Raw genomic sequence first — 18,561 nt, 5'->3', positions numbered from 1 at the left:
TTTGGGGGCCCCGGCCCCCCAAAACTCATGTAGGTCCCTCATTGTATTTGTGAATATACAATATTTGGCATAATTTGAATGCAATTTGTCTTAAAATCCTCATATATATGTCGTCTGCCTCTGAATGGGACCCCCAAATTTACAGAGAAATTGGCGACCTTGATGCAAAGGTTTTGTTAAAGTACTATGCAAAATAACTATTACTTACTCCAAAATTTTTTCGTTAATATCCACTGTGGCTTCCTGGATATGTAGAGGATCGAGTGGAGGGATTCCCATATCGGGAAATCCCTGTGAGAAGTTCTGCCTGACATCTTTAATCAATGAGATTGTAGCTTGATCCAAGTTGTAATATTTGTCTAAGTTGATGTATCTTCCCACTGAAAAGAGTTACGAATCACTGTTTTTATATTGGCAATGTTGAAATAAAGAATACTTTTCATATTCAATATACAGATGTATCTAAAGAAACGAATGACCTAATGTTAAAGCCTTATATCTTTGCATCACTCACCAACAAAAAATAAAACTTGTTACCTGAACAATCATAGTCTAGAGCAGGGTTTCTCTACCTGGAGGTCGCGAGAGAATTTCATTGGGATCGCGAAGATAAGAAGAAGAGATAAATATAATTAGAGTCTAATACTGGAAGATATTTTTAACATTGTTTTGAATTTTGTTCTGATAGGCAGAAAAGCCTCGGACAAGGGCTGATAACTTGGCACGACCTCAGCAAAAGAAAATGGACATAAGATTTGGAACATGGAATCTTAGAAGTCTTTATAGGACAGGCGCGTTACAATCAGTAACGAGCGAGTTAGAGAAATACAGGATGGACCTAGTAGGAGTTCAGGAAGTTAGGTGGGAAGGAAATGCATCTGCGAATTCTGGAAATTTTACGTTCTTTTACGAGGAAGGAAATAAAAATCACCAGTTAGGAACAGGGTTTTTCGTTCACAAACGAATATTACCAGCAATTAAACGGGTTGAATTTGTTACTGACTTTCTTTCTTTTATTACTCTTAAGGGAGAGTGGTGTGATATTATTGTTTTAAATGTACTGTACATGCCCCAATTGAAGATAAGGATGACGGTATAAAAGACAGATTTTACGAAGAAGTGGAACGGATATTTTACCAACTCCCGCAATACCATATAAAAATTCTATTAGGAGATTTCGATGCGAAAGTAGGACAAGAAGATATTTTCAAACCGATTATAGGGAACGAAAGTCTGCATAAGAAAAGTAATGACAACGGTATTAGACTCGTGAACTTTGCAACATCCAAAAACCTAATTGTGAAGAGTACAAAATTCCAACCCACGACGTTCATAAATACACTTGTGGACAACACCAAACGGAAAAACACATAAACCAATTCATCACGTTTTAGTAGATATAAGAAGACAATCTAGCATAATTGATATCCGGTCGTTTAGAGGGGCTGATTGTGACACTGATCACTACCTGGTAGCAGCGATAATACGAGAGAGATTATCGTTGAATAAAGGTAATATTCATTGTCCGAAAACGGAGAGATTCAATTTAAAGAAATTAGAAGAGATCCAGGTAAGAGAGAAACACCATATTGAAGTTTCGAATAGATTCTCGGCTTTAGAAGTTTCGGAGTGCACTAGTGTTGAGGATACCTGGATTTAAATTAGAGATAGCATTAAAATTTCAGCAAAAGAAAAATTGGGACACGCGGAAATACGTAGGAACAAACCATGTTTCGAAGAGGAATGCATTAAACTAACAGAGAAGAGAAAACAGGCAAAATTACGTTGGCTACAAAATCCCAATAACTGCACAAAATTACGTAGACATCAGGCCGGAAATTCCCAAAACTTTTAGAAGAAAGAAATGCGATTTTTTGAAAGCTAAAATTTAGAAACTTGAAGATAATAATAAAAATAAAAACATTCGGGACATGTATAAGGGAATCAACGAATTTAAGAAAGGCTATCAACCTCGTGCTTATATATTAAATAAATCTGACAGTACAGTTCCCAGTGATACGGATAACATCTTAAATAGATGGAAAAATTTCTTTGATGATTTGCTTAACACGCAACCAAAATCTAGTGTTCGTGGAGAAAAGGAGATACACACCGCAGAACCGTATATTCCAGAACCCAACCGAAAAGAAGTAGGAACCGCTATAAAGAAATTAAAGAAACACAAATCTCCGGGTGTAGATGAAATTCCGGCTGAGTTAATTTTAGCTGGAGGCGAAAAATTGTGGAACAAGATACACAAACTCATTCTTCTTATCTGGAACAAGGAAGAATTGCCACAAGAGTGGAAAGAATCAATCATTGTTCCAATTCACAAAAACATCGACAAAACTGACTAATAATTATCGAGGCATTTCTCTTCTGTCAATATCCTATTAAATCTTTTCAAATATTCTATTAGCAAGATTGACCCCATACACAGATGAAATTTTTGGAGATTATCAGTGCGGATTTAGACGAAATCGATCAACTATCGACCAAATATTTACCATTCGCCAAATACTCAAAAAAAGCTGGAATAGAATACCCCAGTACATCAACTATTTATTGATTTTAGAAAGGCGTACGGCTCAGTTAGGAGAAAAACATTATACAACGTTCTTACAGAGCTTGGAATACCGAGAAAGCTAATTAGATTAATTAAGATGTGTTTAAATGAATCCCAAAGTAAAGTTCGGGTAGGAAAATTTTTGTCCACGAGCTTTCACGTCGAAAATGGCCTGAAACAAGGAGATGCGTTGTCGACATTATTATTTAACTTTGTTCTTGAATACGCTAAGGAAAATCAAAGATAGCAACCAGGGCATAGAGTTGCACGGTATTCACCAGGTTATGGCATATGCTGATGATGTAAATTTAATAGGAGATGATAGGAGAACAATAGGAAAAAATGCAGAGATCTTATTAAACGCTTGCAGGGACATAAGTTTAGAAGTAAATGCAGAGAAAACTAAATACATGGAAGTGCGTCGGGACCGTAATACGGAAAACTATGAATACGTTAAAATATTAAATAATACTTTTGATAAAGTGGATAATTTCAAATATCTAGGATCAATATTAACAAACGAGAATCATATTCACGAAGAAATTAAATGTCGACTAAAAGCAGGGAAATTGTGTTACTATTCGGTTCAAAATCTCTTGTCGTCGCGAATTCTGTCAAGGAATATGAAGCTTAAAATTTGCAAAACAATAATCATGGCTGTTGTTCTGTATGGTTGCGAAACATGGTCGCTTACTCTGAGGGAAGAACATAGACTGAAAGTATTTGAGAACAAGATCCTGAGACGAATATTCGGATCCAAGAGGAACGGAAATGGGGAATGACGGAAACTTCATAACGAGGAACTACATAATTTATACGGTTTACCCAACATTGTTAGGGTCGTCAAGTCTGGGTCATGTAGCTAGAATGGTAAAAAGTAGAAACGCTTTCAAAATATTGACTGGAAGACCAATCAGAGAACGACCATTAGGAAGACGGCGCAGATGGGAGGACAATATTAAGATGGTTATCACAGAGATTGGAATAAAAAGTAGAAACTGGATGCAGTTAGCTAAGGATAGAAGTCGGTGGAGAGCTTTTGTGAATTCGGCATTGAACCTTCGGGTTCCATAGGCCATAGAGTTAGTTAGTTAGTTAGTTCTGATAGGCATATTTTTATTTTTATACATGCTTATAAGAACAAAAAAAAATGGTCTACTTTACATTTTCAACAGGTGCATAGTTGTTTAGAAATCAATTTAAGTGGAAGAGGTACGATATGAAAGTAATGAGAAATGCATATTGAAATAGAAATAGAATTAAAATTGAAAACATTAATCCGCAATAGCTGTCTTGCGGTCGTTGATAAATCAACAATGGACAAATTTTCCTGTCGACATCAAGTCTTAGTTTAGATTTTTTTTTTTTTTTTTTTTTTTTTTTTTAGTATTGTACAGGTAAATTGTGTTAGCGAATAGCCCTTTTTCCAGCAAGCTGACCACAATGGAAGTTGATTTTCGGTGTGGGATTTTACTTTTTCCCCTAAATTTTAAATGTAAACAAGTTGCTTTTAACAGATTTTGGTGATACGGAACCAGGGACAGGCCCGTAGCCAGCCCAAAAACAAAGGGGGAGGGGGGCGGCTGAAGTTAGGGGGGCCGATCCAACCATATGATATTTCATCACTATATTATAGTTCTTTTGCCAGCCTACTGTAAAATTTTTAGGGGGCCAGCAAAAATTTAGGGGGGCGGCCCCCCTATACCCCCCTGGATACGGGCCTGACCAGGGATGCAAATAAATAAACAGATTTTTTCTAGCCCAATAAAAAGCTACCCATAATTGAAATTATTTACTTACCTTCAGTATGATTTTAAATACTAGCCCGCACGGATGAACAACAAGCCCCGGGCGGGTGGGAGAGTGGTTATTTGCATCCCTATACTAAACACATACACAACAATGTATCAAATTCACGATATGAGGTACCTCAAAGTTGCGGCCTCTCAAAATTTAAAGCACTCAATAACTTTTTAACAACTAAATTTTTTAAACAAAATTAGAAATCATTTTTTATCATATGACCCAAAATTAAGGGAGCTATGAATTTTCAAACGACCTCCATTTTGAAATAGTATGACGGATGAGATTCGATATTTGTAATATGAATGAACTGACCAAATTTAGTTTTAATCCATTCGCTTTCAGGGAAGTTACTGTATCCAGTATATACAAGAAATTAATTCTACTATTATAGATATGATGGATATGAGATCACCGCAATAGGTATATTAAATATCAAACACAAACTTACTACATACCAAAATATAAGGGGGTCGCTCTCAAGAGAATGTAATAAAATGGGAGTCGTGATAGGAATTAGGTTCAGAACTACTGGCCTAGAGTTTCAAATGACTGCAGCTAGATTTCATTAATAGCACGAAGAAAGATGCTAAACGTAGCTGTTCAGAAGTTGATGTTTAAACAGTGCAAGACGTTTTGTTTTTTGAATTTAGCAAAATTGTGTCTGTGGTTACGGCTTACATTACATTTCTATAACATTAAGAAGTTAATTTACTAGTGATAAAGAATGTTTGCTGTTGGCAACAACCGTTTCAAAGAGAAAAATATACTGGGTTTCGTACAGGCCCGTATGCACGGGGGGCTAGGGTGGGCCGCCCCCTCTAAAGTTTCACTGGTCCCCCTAAAATTTTCACGGTAGGCTTGCAAATGAACTATAATTTGGTTATGAACTATAATGTGTGTCGGGCCTCCCCTAACTTCTACCGGACCCCCCTCTATATTTTTGGGCTGGCTACCGGCCTGGTTTCATATTTGGAAGAGTTCAGGGTGACAACGTGCGTCTTCCAGTGATTTAAACCCGTGGGAAAAGTCCCATTTTATGGGATGTTTTTACATTAATAGATATAAAGGGAATTTTCGTAGAAATTGGCATTTTTTTTTTTTTTTTTTTACATATTTATTTCATCAACACCAACACAAATTCTTAATGGGCTGGAAGTAAACTAATCAGTTCACAATATTTGTGAAATCAGTGATAATTGTCAATTTTTTTACTGTAAATTGTATAGTAATATGGAAGTGATTTGCGCAATGACTTGAGAATCTCAAGAGAGAAATGTCAAGGAACGTAAATTTAATCTATTTAAGAAAAGAAAAAGAAAGAAGAAGAAGAAAGAAAAAATGAGAAGCAATAAACTTCCAAAACGTTCAACACGTAACGAATAACTCGAGAGTGATGCATGTAGTTTCATTACTTTCCGTATAAGACTATAGCAGAAAAGTGAGTTTTTAAAATATGAAGTTTTGACAACACTTACTTGTTTACCCATTGAAATAAATACCCAAATATTTTACGTGCCTAATCCTGACACAACTCTTTTTTTTTTTGATTTTACTGTACAGTTTTCAACCACATGGGGAGAATCTATATCCATTCTCATTCCGATATAGGGTTTCCATTCGTCCCGGGAGATCCGGGACCGTCCCGAAATCAAAATCAGCGTCCCGAAAATATTTCTCAGGACGGATAAATGTCCCGGATTTCAGCGAAAATAGAAGGGAATAATATAGTTTTTTTTTTTTTTTTTTTTTTACATGATTAGACATAATTATTCTCTTCATCTTTTGGGTGTGGCAATTGAAAAGTTAAAAAAAAAATGCATAAAACGGATTTATTTAAGTTCACGATTTAACTACTTGGACATTGAACGAAGTATTTGTTTCATTGAGTGAGAAACAAAAGGTTTTACTGCTCAATCTTATTGTTATCTTAAGTACTGTTTCAATCTGCATCTTTTTTCTGAAATATTTTAATCAATAATCCCTGACCGATATTTTTGGTAATTTTCCGCTGATCATTCAAGAAGAGAAATATAATAATTAATAAAACTGAACAGACATAAATGGGGAAAATGTTGGAGTATTTTTTAAAAAAAATAGAATCCAATGAATTAATCGTTCTATAGAAAAAAGGATACAACATGAACAAACAAAACGTGTGAAAGGAAACATCATACCTTGAGTGAGCTAAAACATACTCTCAAAGCCACGAAACCTAACAGCAGATCCTGAGAAATTAAAATTTAAAAAATGCTTACCAGGGGCCAGTACGGAGGAGAAGGTCTACTGAAATGACTAAAAGTGTGATTACTAGGGCAGGGCGCAAAATTTCTAAGTCAGACGCACTCGTCAATCCTAAAATGATGGTCGCCAGTATCTCTCACGTACAAATTATGAGAGGTCATCCCCCCCCCCCCCAACGGCCTTTGGTTTGACAAAAAGAGAAATTCCATGTCCGTTGTGGAGACTTCACATTTCGTGTTTTCTCTCACTCAGCGACAATTATTTTCATGCGAAACAAACTGCGCAGCCCTGTGAGTTAAGGCAGAAACCATCCTTACTGAACACTGGTCGCCAGCTCTAAATTTTTAGTCGCCAATCGCGACCTGGCGACCAGAAATTTGCTGGTCACCCAGAAACATAAAAAACATAACAGTAATTTAAACATATGGTTGGTACCTTGAACATGGTTGTAGTTGTATAAGGGTCCAGAAGAAACTAATTTTAAAAGCATAATTTTAGAAAATCTATATATATAAAAGAGAACGCACAAATTCTTTGTGAACTCATCACGCTAATACGGCTGAACCAATTTCTTTTATTTTTGGGGGGTTATTAGGATTTGGACCCTAGATGGTTTTTATCATATCACTTTAATTTTTAATTACCAGTGTCTTGAGATAATTGACCATTCAAGTGTCCATACGTACAAATCCTTTGTTATTAGTTCATCATAGGTAAAAATAAACGTATTTATATGCAACCCGCATGACCATGTGACTCGGCGGGTTAACATAAATGACAGGCGATATAATGTTAACATTTACTGCAATTTGAAAGCGAAAAAGTAAAAATTATCCAAGTAACAACGTTTATTGCGTTCCGGGGTGACCGCAGCGAAGCGGGGCGGGTTAACATAAATGACAGGCGATATAATGTTAACATTTACTGCAATCTTCTATGGTTTTTATCATATCACTTGAAAGCGAAAAAGTAAAAATTATCTAAGTAACAAAGTTTATTGCGTTCCGGGGTGACCGCAGCGAAGCGGGGTGAACGCTGCTAGTCTTATATATAAAAGAGAACGCACAAATCCTTTGTTACCTCATCACGCTAATACGGCTGAACCAATTTCTTTTATTTTTGGGGGGTTATTAGGATTTGGACCCTAGATGGTTTTTATCATATCACTTTAATTTTTAATTACCAGTGTCTTGAGATAATTGACCATTCAAGTGTCCATAACGTACAAATCCTTTGTTAGTTCATCATAGGTAAAAATAAACGTATTTATATGCAACCCGCATGACCGTGTCACTCGGCGGGTTAACATAAATGACAGGCGATATAATGTTAACATTTACTGCAATCTACTATGGTTTTTATCATATCACTTGAAAGCGAAAACTTCCGGGGTGACCGCAGCGAAGCGGGGCGGGTTAACATAAATGACAGGCGATATAATGTTAACATTTAGTGCAATCTTCTATGGTTTTTATCATATCACTTGAAAGCGAAAAAGTAAAAATTATCTAAGTAACAAAGTTTATTGCGTTCCGGGGTGACCGCAGCGAAGCGGGGTGAACGCTGCTAGTAAAGCATAATTTAAAATACAAAATGCATAACACAATTCTTCCAAAATTCTATTAGAACAATTTTCGGGAAATTCCTGTTTAACTGTAAGTTTAGGATACTGTATTCATATTTTTTTTAAACCGAGTGACATTCTACATAGTTTGTGAACATCTTAAGTGAGTTACTTTCTCCGGTACAAAAGTCATGCGTACAAGAATTTTATGTATAATGATTCGAAATGTACAAAAAGTGCACAAGAACTCCACACTATATTGTTATGTGTACCTCTTAAGCTTGAGCACTTTCTGTACTTTTTGGTGGCTTCTGTTACTTTCCCATTCTGTATATATATATATATATATATATATGCACTTCTAAGGCCCACGACTTAAATAAAGCATATCTCTTTAGAGTGCATAATTAGGAAGTTCATTAAATATGAAAGAAACTGGTTGCGTAAAATATTAATAAATAGATGAAGATATTTAGAATATTTAATGTAAAGTATATATTACACATTATGCTGGATTAATGTATAACAATGATTGAAATTAACAATAAAGCATAATAAAGCATAATTTGGAAAAATAAAGCATAATTAAACAAAAAAAGCATAATGTGGGTTGCTCTAGTGATTACGTAATACTTGAACAATCTATCTAATGGAAAAAAGTAAATTAGTATATATCACTTGTTTCCATTTAAGCATTTCAAAGGTTCTCGTAATTTTGTAGCGTCCCGGCTTTCCGCTTTTGAAATATGGCAACCCAATTCCATATCTTGCGGAACACTTCGACCACTGTTTATCACTTATAACGCTAACATTTATAAATACGTATATGTTGATATGAACAACAGGCCGTATCGTATGGTATCATTTTTCTTTATGGCAAACCTGAACATTTAACTTGTTAAGCTTTGTGGTCGGACATGTATAAACATGTTTTTCTAGACAGTTCTGATATAATACGTAAAGAAGCCATTCATAGTGGATATATTCTCTATTATAAAGAAGAAATCTTGTGAAAAATAAGGAGGTAAATGCAGAAAACCTTCGTAAAATACATCCGTTTAAATATATTTTATCTTGAGTGTTACAGTATTACTTACTGAACATTTAGTGAATAAACTAAATTTTAATTAGTTCTAGAAATTATAATATAACGAACTTTGGGCAATTTATAGGCATACGCTGTTGCGCTAAATTTAACTCTCATCATCAGGGCCCGGATCTTGTTGACAAGTCAACTTTTTTTCTGTTACGCATAGGACAAGGCAAGTTCAAATAAAAACGTTATCCATCAACTCTAGGTTCTAAAAATATAGTTTTTTAGGGTCAACTTTTGGTCACTTTTTGCTGTTTTGAAATTTCAGGTCATTTTTTAATATTTTAAGGTAACTTTTAGGTCACTTATGGTCTTTTTATTCTTTTCTTCTACATAAGGAAATCTTTAAATGAACACGGTTTACGGATGTGGAAAAGACGAAGTTGAATAATCTATTTTCTTACCTCCTGACTATTGGAGTGGAAAAACTGCATTCTTAACAAACTAAATTGTAGCTGGTTAACGAAAGGTGGGGATCGGTAGGTGGCCAAACAGATAGTTTTAAGTTATTGACCACAAAGAATGTGATCACGTGAATACTAAAAATGCATTAGAAGGTTTTTATCTATTATTTTCATGTAATCTAAACTTGCTAAGTTTTATTGTTTAAGAGTGCTTCCTAGTTTCGACTCGGGAGTGAATTGACGCTTTTAATACTTACAATGCCGTACAATGGACTGATCAATAGAAATAAATGATCAATGGACTGCAACTAAGTGGAACAATACTTTTTGAATATGAGTGAGAAATGTTAATTAAAAATCCAATGGATATTAAAAAATGTCAATGTTTAATGAAATAAAAGTTTGAGAAAACGTAAGTCTTAAGGTCAATTTTTGTAATTTTTAGGGTCATTTTACAGGAATTTTAGTGTCAGTTTATAGGTCACTTTTTAAAAATTTTTAGGTCAACAAGATCCGGGCCCTGCTCATCATCTATGTTGTTATCAAGACGCTATGCTTATCAACAGATCTGCGCTGTTATCAAGATCAGTTATGCATAATTTCACTCAAAAGTCAGACTGAACTTTTCCATGCTGAACACAAACAGTGAAAGTAGCAGTAATCTCTGAATTTATCAATCTTTTTTTTTTGTGTGTGTGTGTGTGTGTGTGTGTAAATAGAGGTAAAATATAATGCAAACAACACATTTCTACTTTGAATGGTTTGTTGGGTACGGTGTGGGTGTAGGTGGAACTCGACTTGTAGTCACTTCCTCCTAGTGAGTTCTGAGAAGTTGCCTTTTTCTCTTCTTCTCACTCCTTTTTTTTTTCAAAACGGGTGAAGAGATGCATAATACAAATTGCAAAGAAAATTATAATAATTATAAAGAATTACCAAAAAATGTTCACGTTCGTCAATTTTTATAGATCTTAAGTAGCCTACAATGTGCAATCTCAAGCCATCAAAGGTTTTTTTACATCATTTTTTCGTTTTTCTCATTATAAGAAACAACTTCAACGCACTACAGAGAAGTTAGAATATATATATATATATATATATAGTGAGAGAGAGAGAGACCCTATACTGGATATCTAATATATTCTTGGAACGCTCATTTCACATTATTTCTGAACCTTTTTGATGTATGTGAATACAGTATTTACTTGATTGTTAGCGGTTTTCCATTTCTTTCTTAGTCAGATGATCCAATTTAGAATTTAAGACTTCCCATCCTTATACATAACAGGAGGAAGATCCAAAAAGTATATAGAAAGGAACGTTCCCACTTTAATGTTTTAATACTTATCAAGGAGAAAGATCAAGCTTTTCGAGCTCCTTAATGGCTAAGCTGTTAGCGTACGCGCCTTTGGCTTGGGAGATCCGAGATTGATTCCTGCCGGAAGCTCATGTGATTTGGATCCCACGTTAAGCTGTTGGCCCATGTTTTATATAGCCTCGCTGGTGAAAGGGACGCTAAACTGATCAAATATCAATCTCTCTTCTTTTTAGTCTTGCTAGTAATTCTAGAAATGATGTAATCTTATTATAAAACTAAAAAAATATATAAAATAAAAAAATCCGATTAAATCATTTACCTAGTAACTTTTGAAGTTGAGAAAATTCAATAATTCTCAGTTAATATTTGCGGTTTGCTTATGTTTGAATTATTTTAGTTGATTTAGATTTAGAAAGTTAACTCTTCAAAGAAATAAAAATGTATCTAATCGTTTGCATCACCCTTTACATGGCATTATTATTCTATTAAAGTGTATAGAAAGTTACTTTCATGTTACACAGATCTTCGCTTAGGTACTTTGTGCCTAGAAACAGTCACGCGCAGAGACATTAGTTTGCACATCATCTATAGGGTCTTTCTTTCTTTCTCTGCATTCAAACTTGAATACACAGACGCACGTCAACGCAAATACAGTTTCTATGTAGTACTCTTCCCACCGCTTATTTGCATTATGTTATAAAGTTGTTCAGTCCTCATTCTGGGAGGAATTTTCGAAATGTTGAATAAGATGAAAAGTGTTTTCCTTTTTTCTTCGTATTATGAATAACATCAAAAGACAGGAGTTCTATTTGAGTTTAGTGAGCAGATTTTCATAAAAGGGATTTTGCGTAAATTGATGGTTTGTCATTCATGCCTATCTAAGAGAACTAGATTTTACATAAAGGTATTCATATGTTCCAAGTTGTAAAGTGATTGAGTGAAAGCTGATACCTGCATACGCGAATAGTTAATAAGACTAACACCAGCGTATGTCAGTCATATGATATTTCTCACATGAAACTAGGAAAGACATAGAACGATTTTTTTTTCTTTCTGTTCGTGTGAATCTAGAAACATATACAAAATGAAGGTTTAAAGCATTTTCAAGTTGGGGATTGATATGAAGCACATTATCAAATCATTACTGTGACTCTTTCTTTTCTTTTAATGATAGTATACTTACACCTGCTGTTACTAAGGCAATGTTTGTGGTGATATCTATGCCACAGCAACTGATAAGCTGATATACAGGATGATATTTATATAACTATATAATTTATACGAGAATAACTATTTTGATTAAGGCTCCACCAAAAGAGCAGATGGTATTGAAGAGGTGCTTCATCGAGTCTAAGGGCATGGACAATCCTGCTCTCCAGTGCTGGACTAATACGTTTTAAAACTCGGTTTTGTTCAAAGTGTAGTGTAGAGAGTTCTATTTATTAGGATCATGGAGGGGATTCGAAGGGGATTTACAAAATTACGGTAGTACTCTACACGATAGTAAAGTTATCTGTATTCATATACTCTTTTCTGTTAGTTTTTGTACTTACATCTAAGTTCTATCGCTGAAGTAATGAATATCCTAATTACTCTCAGAGCTCTCGTTGAAGTAATGAATGTTTTAATTGAAGTATTAAGTATTACAATTTAATTATGTGTTAAATTGTAATTGAAGTTTATTTATCACAAAAGATTACGCTTTTATCGGTACTTTAGGAACAATTACATATATCTATCAAAATGACACTTATTGTTCGTAAAGTACCGGTAAAAGTTTCTACCGGTATTCCGCTCGTGCAATTGCTGTAAATTCTTACTACTAACGCCTGAATTTCTTGCCATTTTGCGCAAGCGGAATACGTTGAGCGATTTGTACAATTCTTTTTCCTATATCATTAAATCATTGTCGGTTTGAGTAATATTCAACCAGAGATTTTCCGCCTTATGCAGAGTCGTTTTGACAAATGATTAGCGTCATGCTAAACGCCCGACTTCTGCAGGAAGCATATATAAGTCGAACGCTTTAGTATGGCTCTAATCACACGTCAGAAGGACTCTGCATATGGCCCATTGACGTTCTCTGTGACTTTTTATTATTTATAGAGTAGACTATGTGTACAAATTTTGGAGACTGTCACGTCATAAGGGGGGAGGTGCTATGTCGCAATACCCCCAGAAGGACGAAGCGGTCATTTTGACCGCTTGCTTATAGACACTGAAGACATATTTTGTTTGCAATTAATGGTCCGTAATTTCGTTGCGATGTTGGTGTGTGAAGTCATTGCTATTGCGTGCGCATGGGTACACTCACTTATATATATATATATATATATATATATATATATATATATATATATATATATATATATATATATATATATATATATATATATATATGATTTGTAGTTTACAACGATCTAAGTTTCCAGATATAATGAAAAGTTGATGACTAGATTGCCCTGTTACTAACATTTCTGACATCCATTCTAAATATAAGAGATTAGCGATAACATAGTGACAGCATATAAATGCAAGAAAAACAAGATTGCAGCTATTTTTCAGTACTATGCATAAGGCAGTTCGTGTGTCACAAGATAAGAAGAAATTTGAGACTGCACTTTATTACAACAAAACAAAATTCGGAAATGCTCTGTAAAACCAACACAGTAGGAGGTGGCCGGTTCATGTGTTTTATAATTTGATGGATATCGCATATCTCAATTCCTGGATTGCTTATAAGGACGTAACGGAAAGATATAAGAAGACAATTTCTGAGACAGCTGACAGAATGTTTGACTAAAGCTGAGCGTGTACAGGACGAGAGTTACAGTTTCTGAGATAATGATGAGCAAAAACAAATCAAGATGAGTAAACAATGCCAAATTCTGCTACAGGGTGTCTACTAAAATTCCAAAATGAAATTTCGTGACTTTTTCGTGACCTTTTCTTCACCAAATCATAAAATTTTCTAACATTTTCAAGAGCAAATTTGGGTGCGAATTAGGCCGAATTTTCATCCATACGATAGAAACGTACTTTGCTTGCAATTTGGAAGCGTCTAAAGCCGACTACTGACATTTTTGGTGGTGAATATTGACGTTTTATAGAACGAAATTTTCCAATCTGCTATTACATGTGTACAGTTTTCAAAAATCGTGACCCAAAAGCTAAATTTCGTGACGTTTTCGTGACTTTCATGACCGTTTTCTGATGTCGTGACTTTTTCGTGACATTCGTGACCGATAGACACCCTGTGCTATGTAATGGCAATTAAATTACGGATGTGTGCATGATAGTAAGAAATGTGTTTGTGGGAAGTGTGTCGGTAAAATCAGAAAGCAAGTGTTTTGTAAGAAGTGTGTTTCTCATTGAGTTGTCTCTCTCTCTCTCTCTCTCTCAATTTGAAAGAGAGCCTGCGACAGAAAAGTGATTGATCTATGTGTAAACTGTTTCCGTATAAAACGAAAACTGATTTCAATCAGTACGCAACAGGGTGAATGAAAGTATTTGAAAATATATTCAAATATAGTTGTACTCCTATAGTTAAAGAAATGGTTTCTTGCATATGACTGTTATAATTTTACAGACAATACAGGGCATTTACCTCCAAATTTCCTTTGCAAAATACCATTTTAAATGATAATTCAAAACTTAGTCTAAAATAAATACACAGCGTTAAGATTTTTTAAATTTATATTCCTTATCGTAGAAATATATAACATATCTGTATATATTACATACTTATAGCACTGTAGTAAAAGTAAATTGTACTATAGACCCCCTACTATTTAGAATTTTTTTATTTCTAGTTACTTATTATGAAGTAATTATACCATTAAAATTATTATTGGCAAATTGGAAATCGAAAGCCAGAAAATAATACTACAGAAGATATCCAATAAATCCCTAATAACCCGCTTCCAGCTTCAAATATAATGCAGCGGTCAAATTGACCGCATAGTCCTTAATGGGGGTAAACTTTCCCAGTCCTTCTAGTGTAATATGAGCAACAGTTGTTTATGTAGACTAATAAACAAGACTACATAAAAATAATTTATATAAAGAATAATATACTGTTAATTTTAAAAAATGAGAAAAAAGAATAGATCCTACTTTTATCTATCTCTTCCTGAGTTAGACGAGAGGTGGCAGCACGTTGACAAGATGCTACGAGCAACAGCAGGACGAACAGCGTTCCATATTGCCATCTGACGGGGAAGAGTTCAACTAGCTGAGTCATATTCTTGACTAAATTGCACACTGTAGAAAAAGAAAAATGTACAGAAGTAATGTAACACACTACAGAATAGAACAAAAAATAAGCAAACGAAAGATTTATATGATACACACAAATACATATGCATGTGTAAAGGATTAAAGTAATTTTTTTTCGTAGGATGTTAAAGGAGAGCAACGTTATAACTGCTGTTATTTGTAGAGCTTGTGTGTTTGCATGCGAAACGCAGAAAAAAAATATTAAAAGATGTTGGTGATATATGTAAATATTACAAAACATAGACCAAATTATATATGAAAGGGAAATGTAGTTTGAATATCTGGGTTACTTTCATTATGAGAGGAACAGCTGAATATAAGAAAGAAAAAAAGGGGGGAGAAACGCAGTAGCGACTGCGGAGGGAGGATTAGGGAATTTGTTGTAAAGAAAGGAGTTTTTGAGGGGAGTTAGGAAATAAATAAAGGCTACAGGCTGCGTTGTGCATGCCCCTCCAGAGACTCATGAAAACTCGCATTAAGGCTAGGAAGACCCCGCCAAATAGACCTCCACGGGACGGTGACTAGGGAGGTAGCTCCATGAATCTGTAATATTAGTTTGCGAACACGGAAGAAGACAAACGGCCAAAAATAAATTATAAGGACGATCCATGAATAATATATTTACTCGAAAGCTGCACGTAAAAAAAAAAAAAAAACGAAAAAAGACGAGCAGTAGACCAGCTCAGAAACAGCTACTGGGTTCGTTGTTAGGAAATAGGAAATAATATCATATATACTCACACAAAACTTTCTGAAGACAAGATTTAACAAGTGTCACTATTACCAAATCTTGCCCTATGTACCGAATGTTCCCTTCAGGTGGGAATAGACCAGAACATTTCTTCCCCTTTCTATTTTATCTGATATCGTTCTATATCACGTTGGCTTTTATCCCGATCGTCCCTGCGCCACATTGACGTACATATCTCTATACCACATAGCACCTGAGGCATTAGGCTGTTCTCGATGTAGAACCTAATTCGAAGTTCGTATAAGTTTAATTATATTAGTTCTAATTTGTCTTTACGTTCTATTTCTGGTTTCGGAAGTTTTATACTTTCGTACAGTAACAGAACTTCAGTTTTAAATTACTCACTAAAATAAAACAGAAAAAAAGAAAGAAATATTATCTATATATATAAAAGAGAACGCACAAAATCCTTTGTCCGCTCATCACGCTAATACGGCTGAACCGATTTCTTTCATTTTTGGGGGGTTGTTAGGATTTGGACCCTAGATGGTTTTTATCATATCACTTTAATTTTCAATTACCAGTGTCTTGAGATAATTGACCAATCAGGTGTCAATACGTACAAAAAATCCTTTGTCCGCTCATCACGCTAATACGGCTGAACCGATTTCTTTCATTTTTGGGGGGTTGTTAGGATGTGGACCCTAGATGTTTTTTATCATATCACTTTAATTTTCAATTACCAGTGTCTTGAGATAATTGACCATTCAGGTGTCCATACGTACAAATCCTTTGTTATTAGTTCATCATAGGTATAAAAATAAACGTATTTATATGCAACCCGCATGACCCTGTGACTCGGCGGGTTAACATAACTGACAGGCGCTATAAATCACTTGAAAGCGAAAAAGTAAAAATTATCTAAGTAACAAAGTTTATTGCGTTCCGGGATGACCGCAGCGAAGCGGGGCGGGTTGGGGTGACCGCAGCGAAGCGGGGCGGGTTAACATAAATGACAGGCGATATAATGTTAACATTAGTGCAATCTTCTATGGTTTTTATCATATCACTTGAAAGCGAAAAAGTAAAAATTATCTAAGTAACAAAGTTTATTGCGTTCCGGGGTGACCGCAGCGAAGCGGGGTGAACGCTGCTAGTCTTACATATATGGAAAAGTAGATCGAAATTACAGACGTTTTAATGTATTTTTTGTCACACTTTAAATCAAACTTATCTTAAACCTTACATAGATTTATATATTTTGTACGATTCTTTTCTAAATTTGGAGACGCCCAAATACAATGACAGAATGCTCACCTTTGGTGCTAGGGGTCCCTTTTTCAATGACCGCACAAGTGAGTTTGTGACTGACAATATCGTGGGGGGGATTCTTGAAGCGGGGCCCCTCCCGTGTCCACACAAAGAATTATGCAGAAAGTGTCGGCTTCTAATGTGGGAGTCATACTAGATGAAACCACAGACACAATTCAGGACTCGCTGTAGAACACAATGTAAGTGCCAAACACAATAGTTACTGTAATAGTAGAGACAAAAGATAATAAATTGTGCCCCAGCGTCAAAAAAATAGAAAATACTCTTGCTTAGAAATACAACCTAGCATATAACAAAGTATGAAAATCTAACTAAGGCATAAACGTACTTAAAAAAGAAAATAAGTGAAACAATTTGAACGTGACACTTACATTCTTTTCCACAGCGATTCTTCAATTATTGAACAGAGATGTTTTAACCGTTTTGATATCCCTACCCCCTACAGGAGGAGAAATGAAGCCCATGTTGCGCAAGATGTAGGAACTGCAGAACATATGTAGGCCAGTAAAATACAATTTTAAGTTCTTGAAAGTTTTTTGATGGTTACGGATCAGATATTTTATATATGGTTTCTGTACTTAAAAGCAACTAAACTATGTGTTCCTATAGTTAAATTATTTAACATCTTTGGCACATTCCCATCATATTAATTTAGATTCGATTAGAAACGAGTAAGTACACTGTTACGAATCAGTCCATCTCTTGTGGTGGACAAGCACCGCGTGCGTGGCTTTTCTCAGGGTTCTTCCGTTTCCTCCCACTTTCTTCGTTCCACCATTGCATTCATTTCTCATCATCACTGTCTTCTTTAGCCTCGCCTGCATAACCGTGGGACGTAAAACTTAAAGATTTCATTTCAGTTCAGTTCAGTTCATCTCTATCCTGAAAAAAAAAATCTGGATCTCTGATTCACATTGTTGTCCACAAAGAAACCTCGGTCTGGTCCTTCTAAATATCCAATTACTCCCTACAGATTATGGATTAAGTACAGATGGTGATCAGAAAAATGGAAACACCTGAACGAAATTGCAACTTACCAGATTAATATGGTGTCGGGCCACCTTTCGCCTTCAGAACAGCCTTGATGCGACGTGGGATGGAGGCATAGAGGTCGTGAATGGTAGCAAGTGGAATTTTACACCATTCCTCGTGCAGGGCATCGGCCAGTTCTGTGAGAGAGGATGGAGGTGGAAATCGTCGCCGGAGTCGTGTTTCCAAGACGGACCACAGATGTTCAATTATGTTGAGATCTGGGGATTGGGCGCGCCAGG

The 18,561-nt window shown here is 35.3% G+C and overlaps 1 protein-coding gene across 1 annotated transcript in view; it reads right to left on the bottom strand.

The window, feature by feature from the left end:
• The window catches only part of LOC145691956 (uncharacterized), a 233,440-nt gene that overhangs the window by 125,700 nt on the left and 89,179 nt on the right, over window positions 1-18,561 (bottom strand). The window contains exons 2-3 of the mRNA XM_081767256.1: window positions 15,106-15,252; window positions 209-380 (exon numbers count right to left, since the gene is read on the bottom strand). Of these exons, the coding sequence (XP_081623382.1) occupies window positions 209-380; window positions 15,106-15,232 (299 nt within the window). The 5' untranslated portion in view covers window positions 15,233-15,252. The remainder of the gene's footprint in view (window positions 1-208; window positions 381-15,105; window positions 15,253-18,561) is intronic.

The sequence above is a fragment of the Thermobia domestica genome, chromosome 8 (genome assembly GCF_964235325.1).
Source record: "Thermobia domestica chromosome 8, izTheDome1.hap1.1, whole genome shotgun sequence".
NCBI classification, from domain to species: Eukaryota; Metazoa; Arthropoda; class Insecta; order Zygentoma; family Lepismatidae; genus Thermobia; species Thermobia domestica.
Note: the sequence above shows the minus strand (reverse complement) of the source record. Positions and strands in the feature narration are given on the sequence as shown.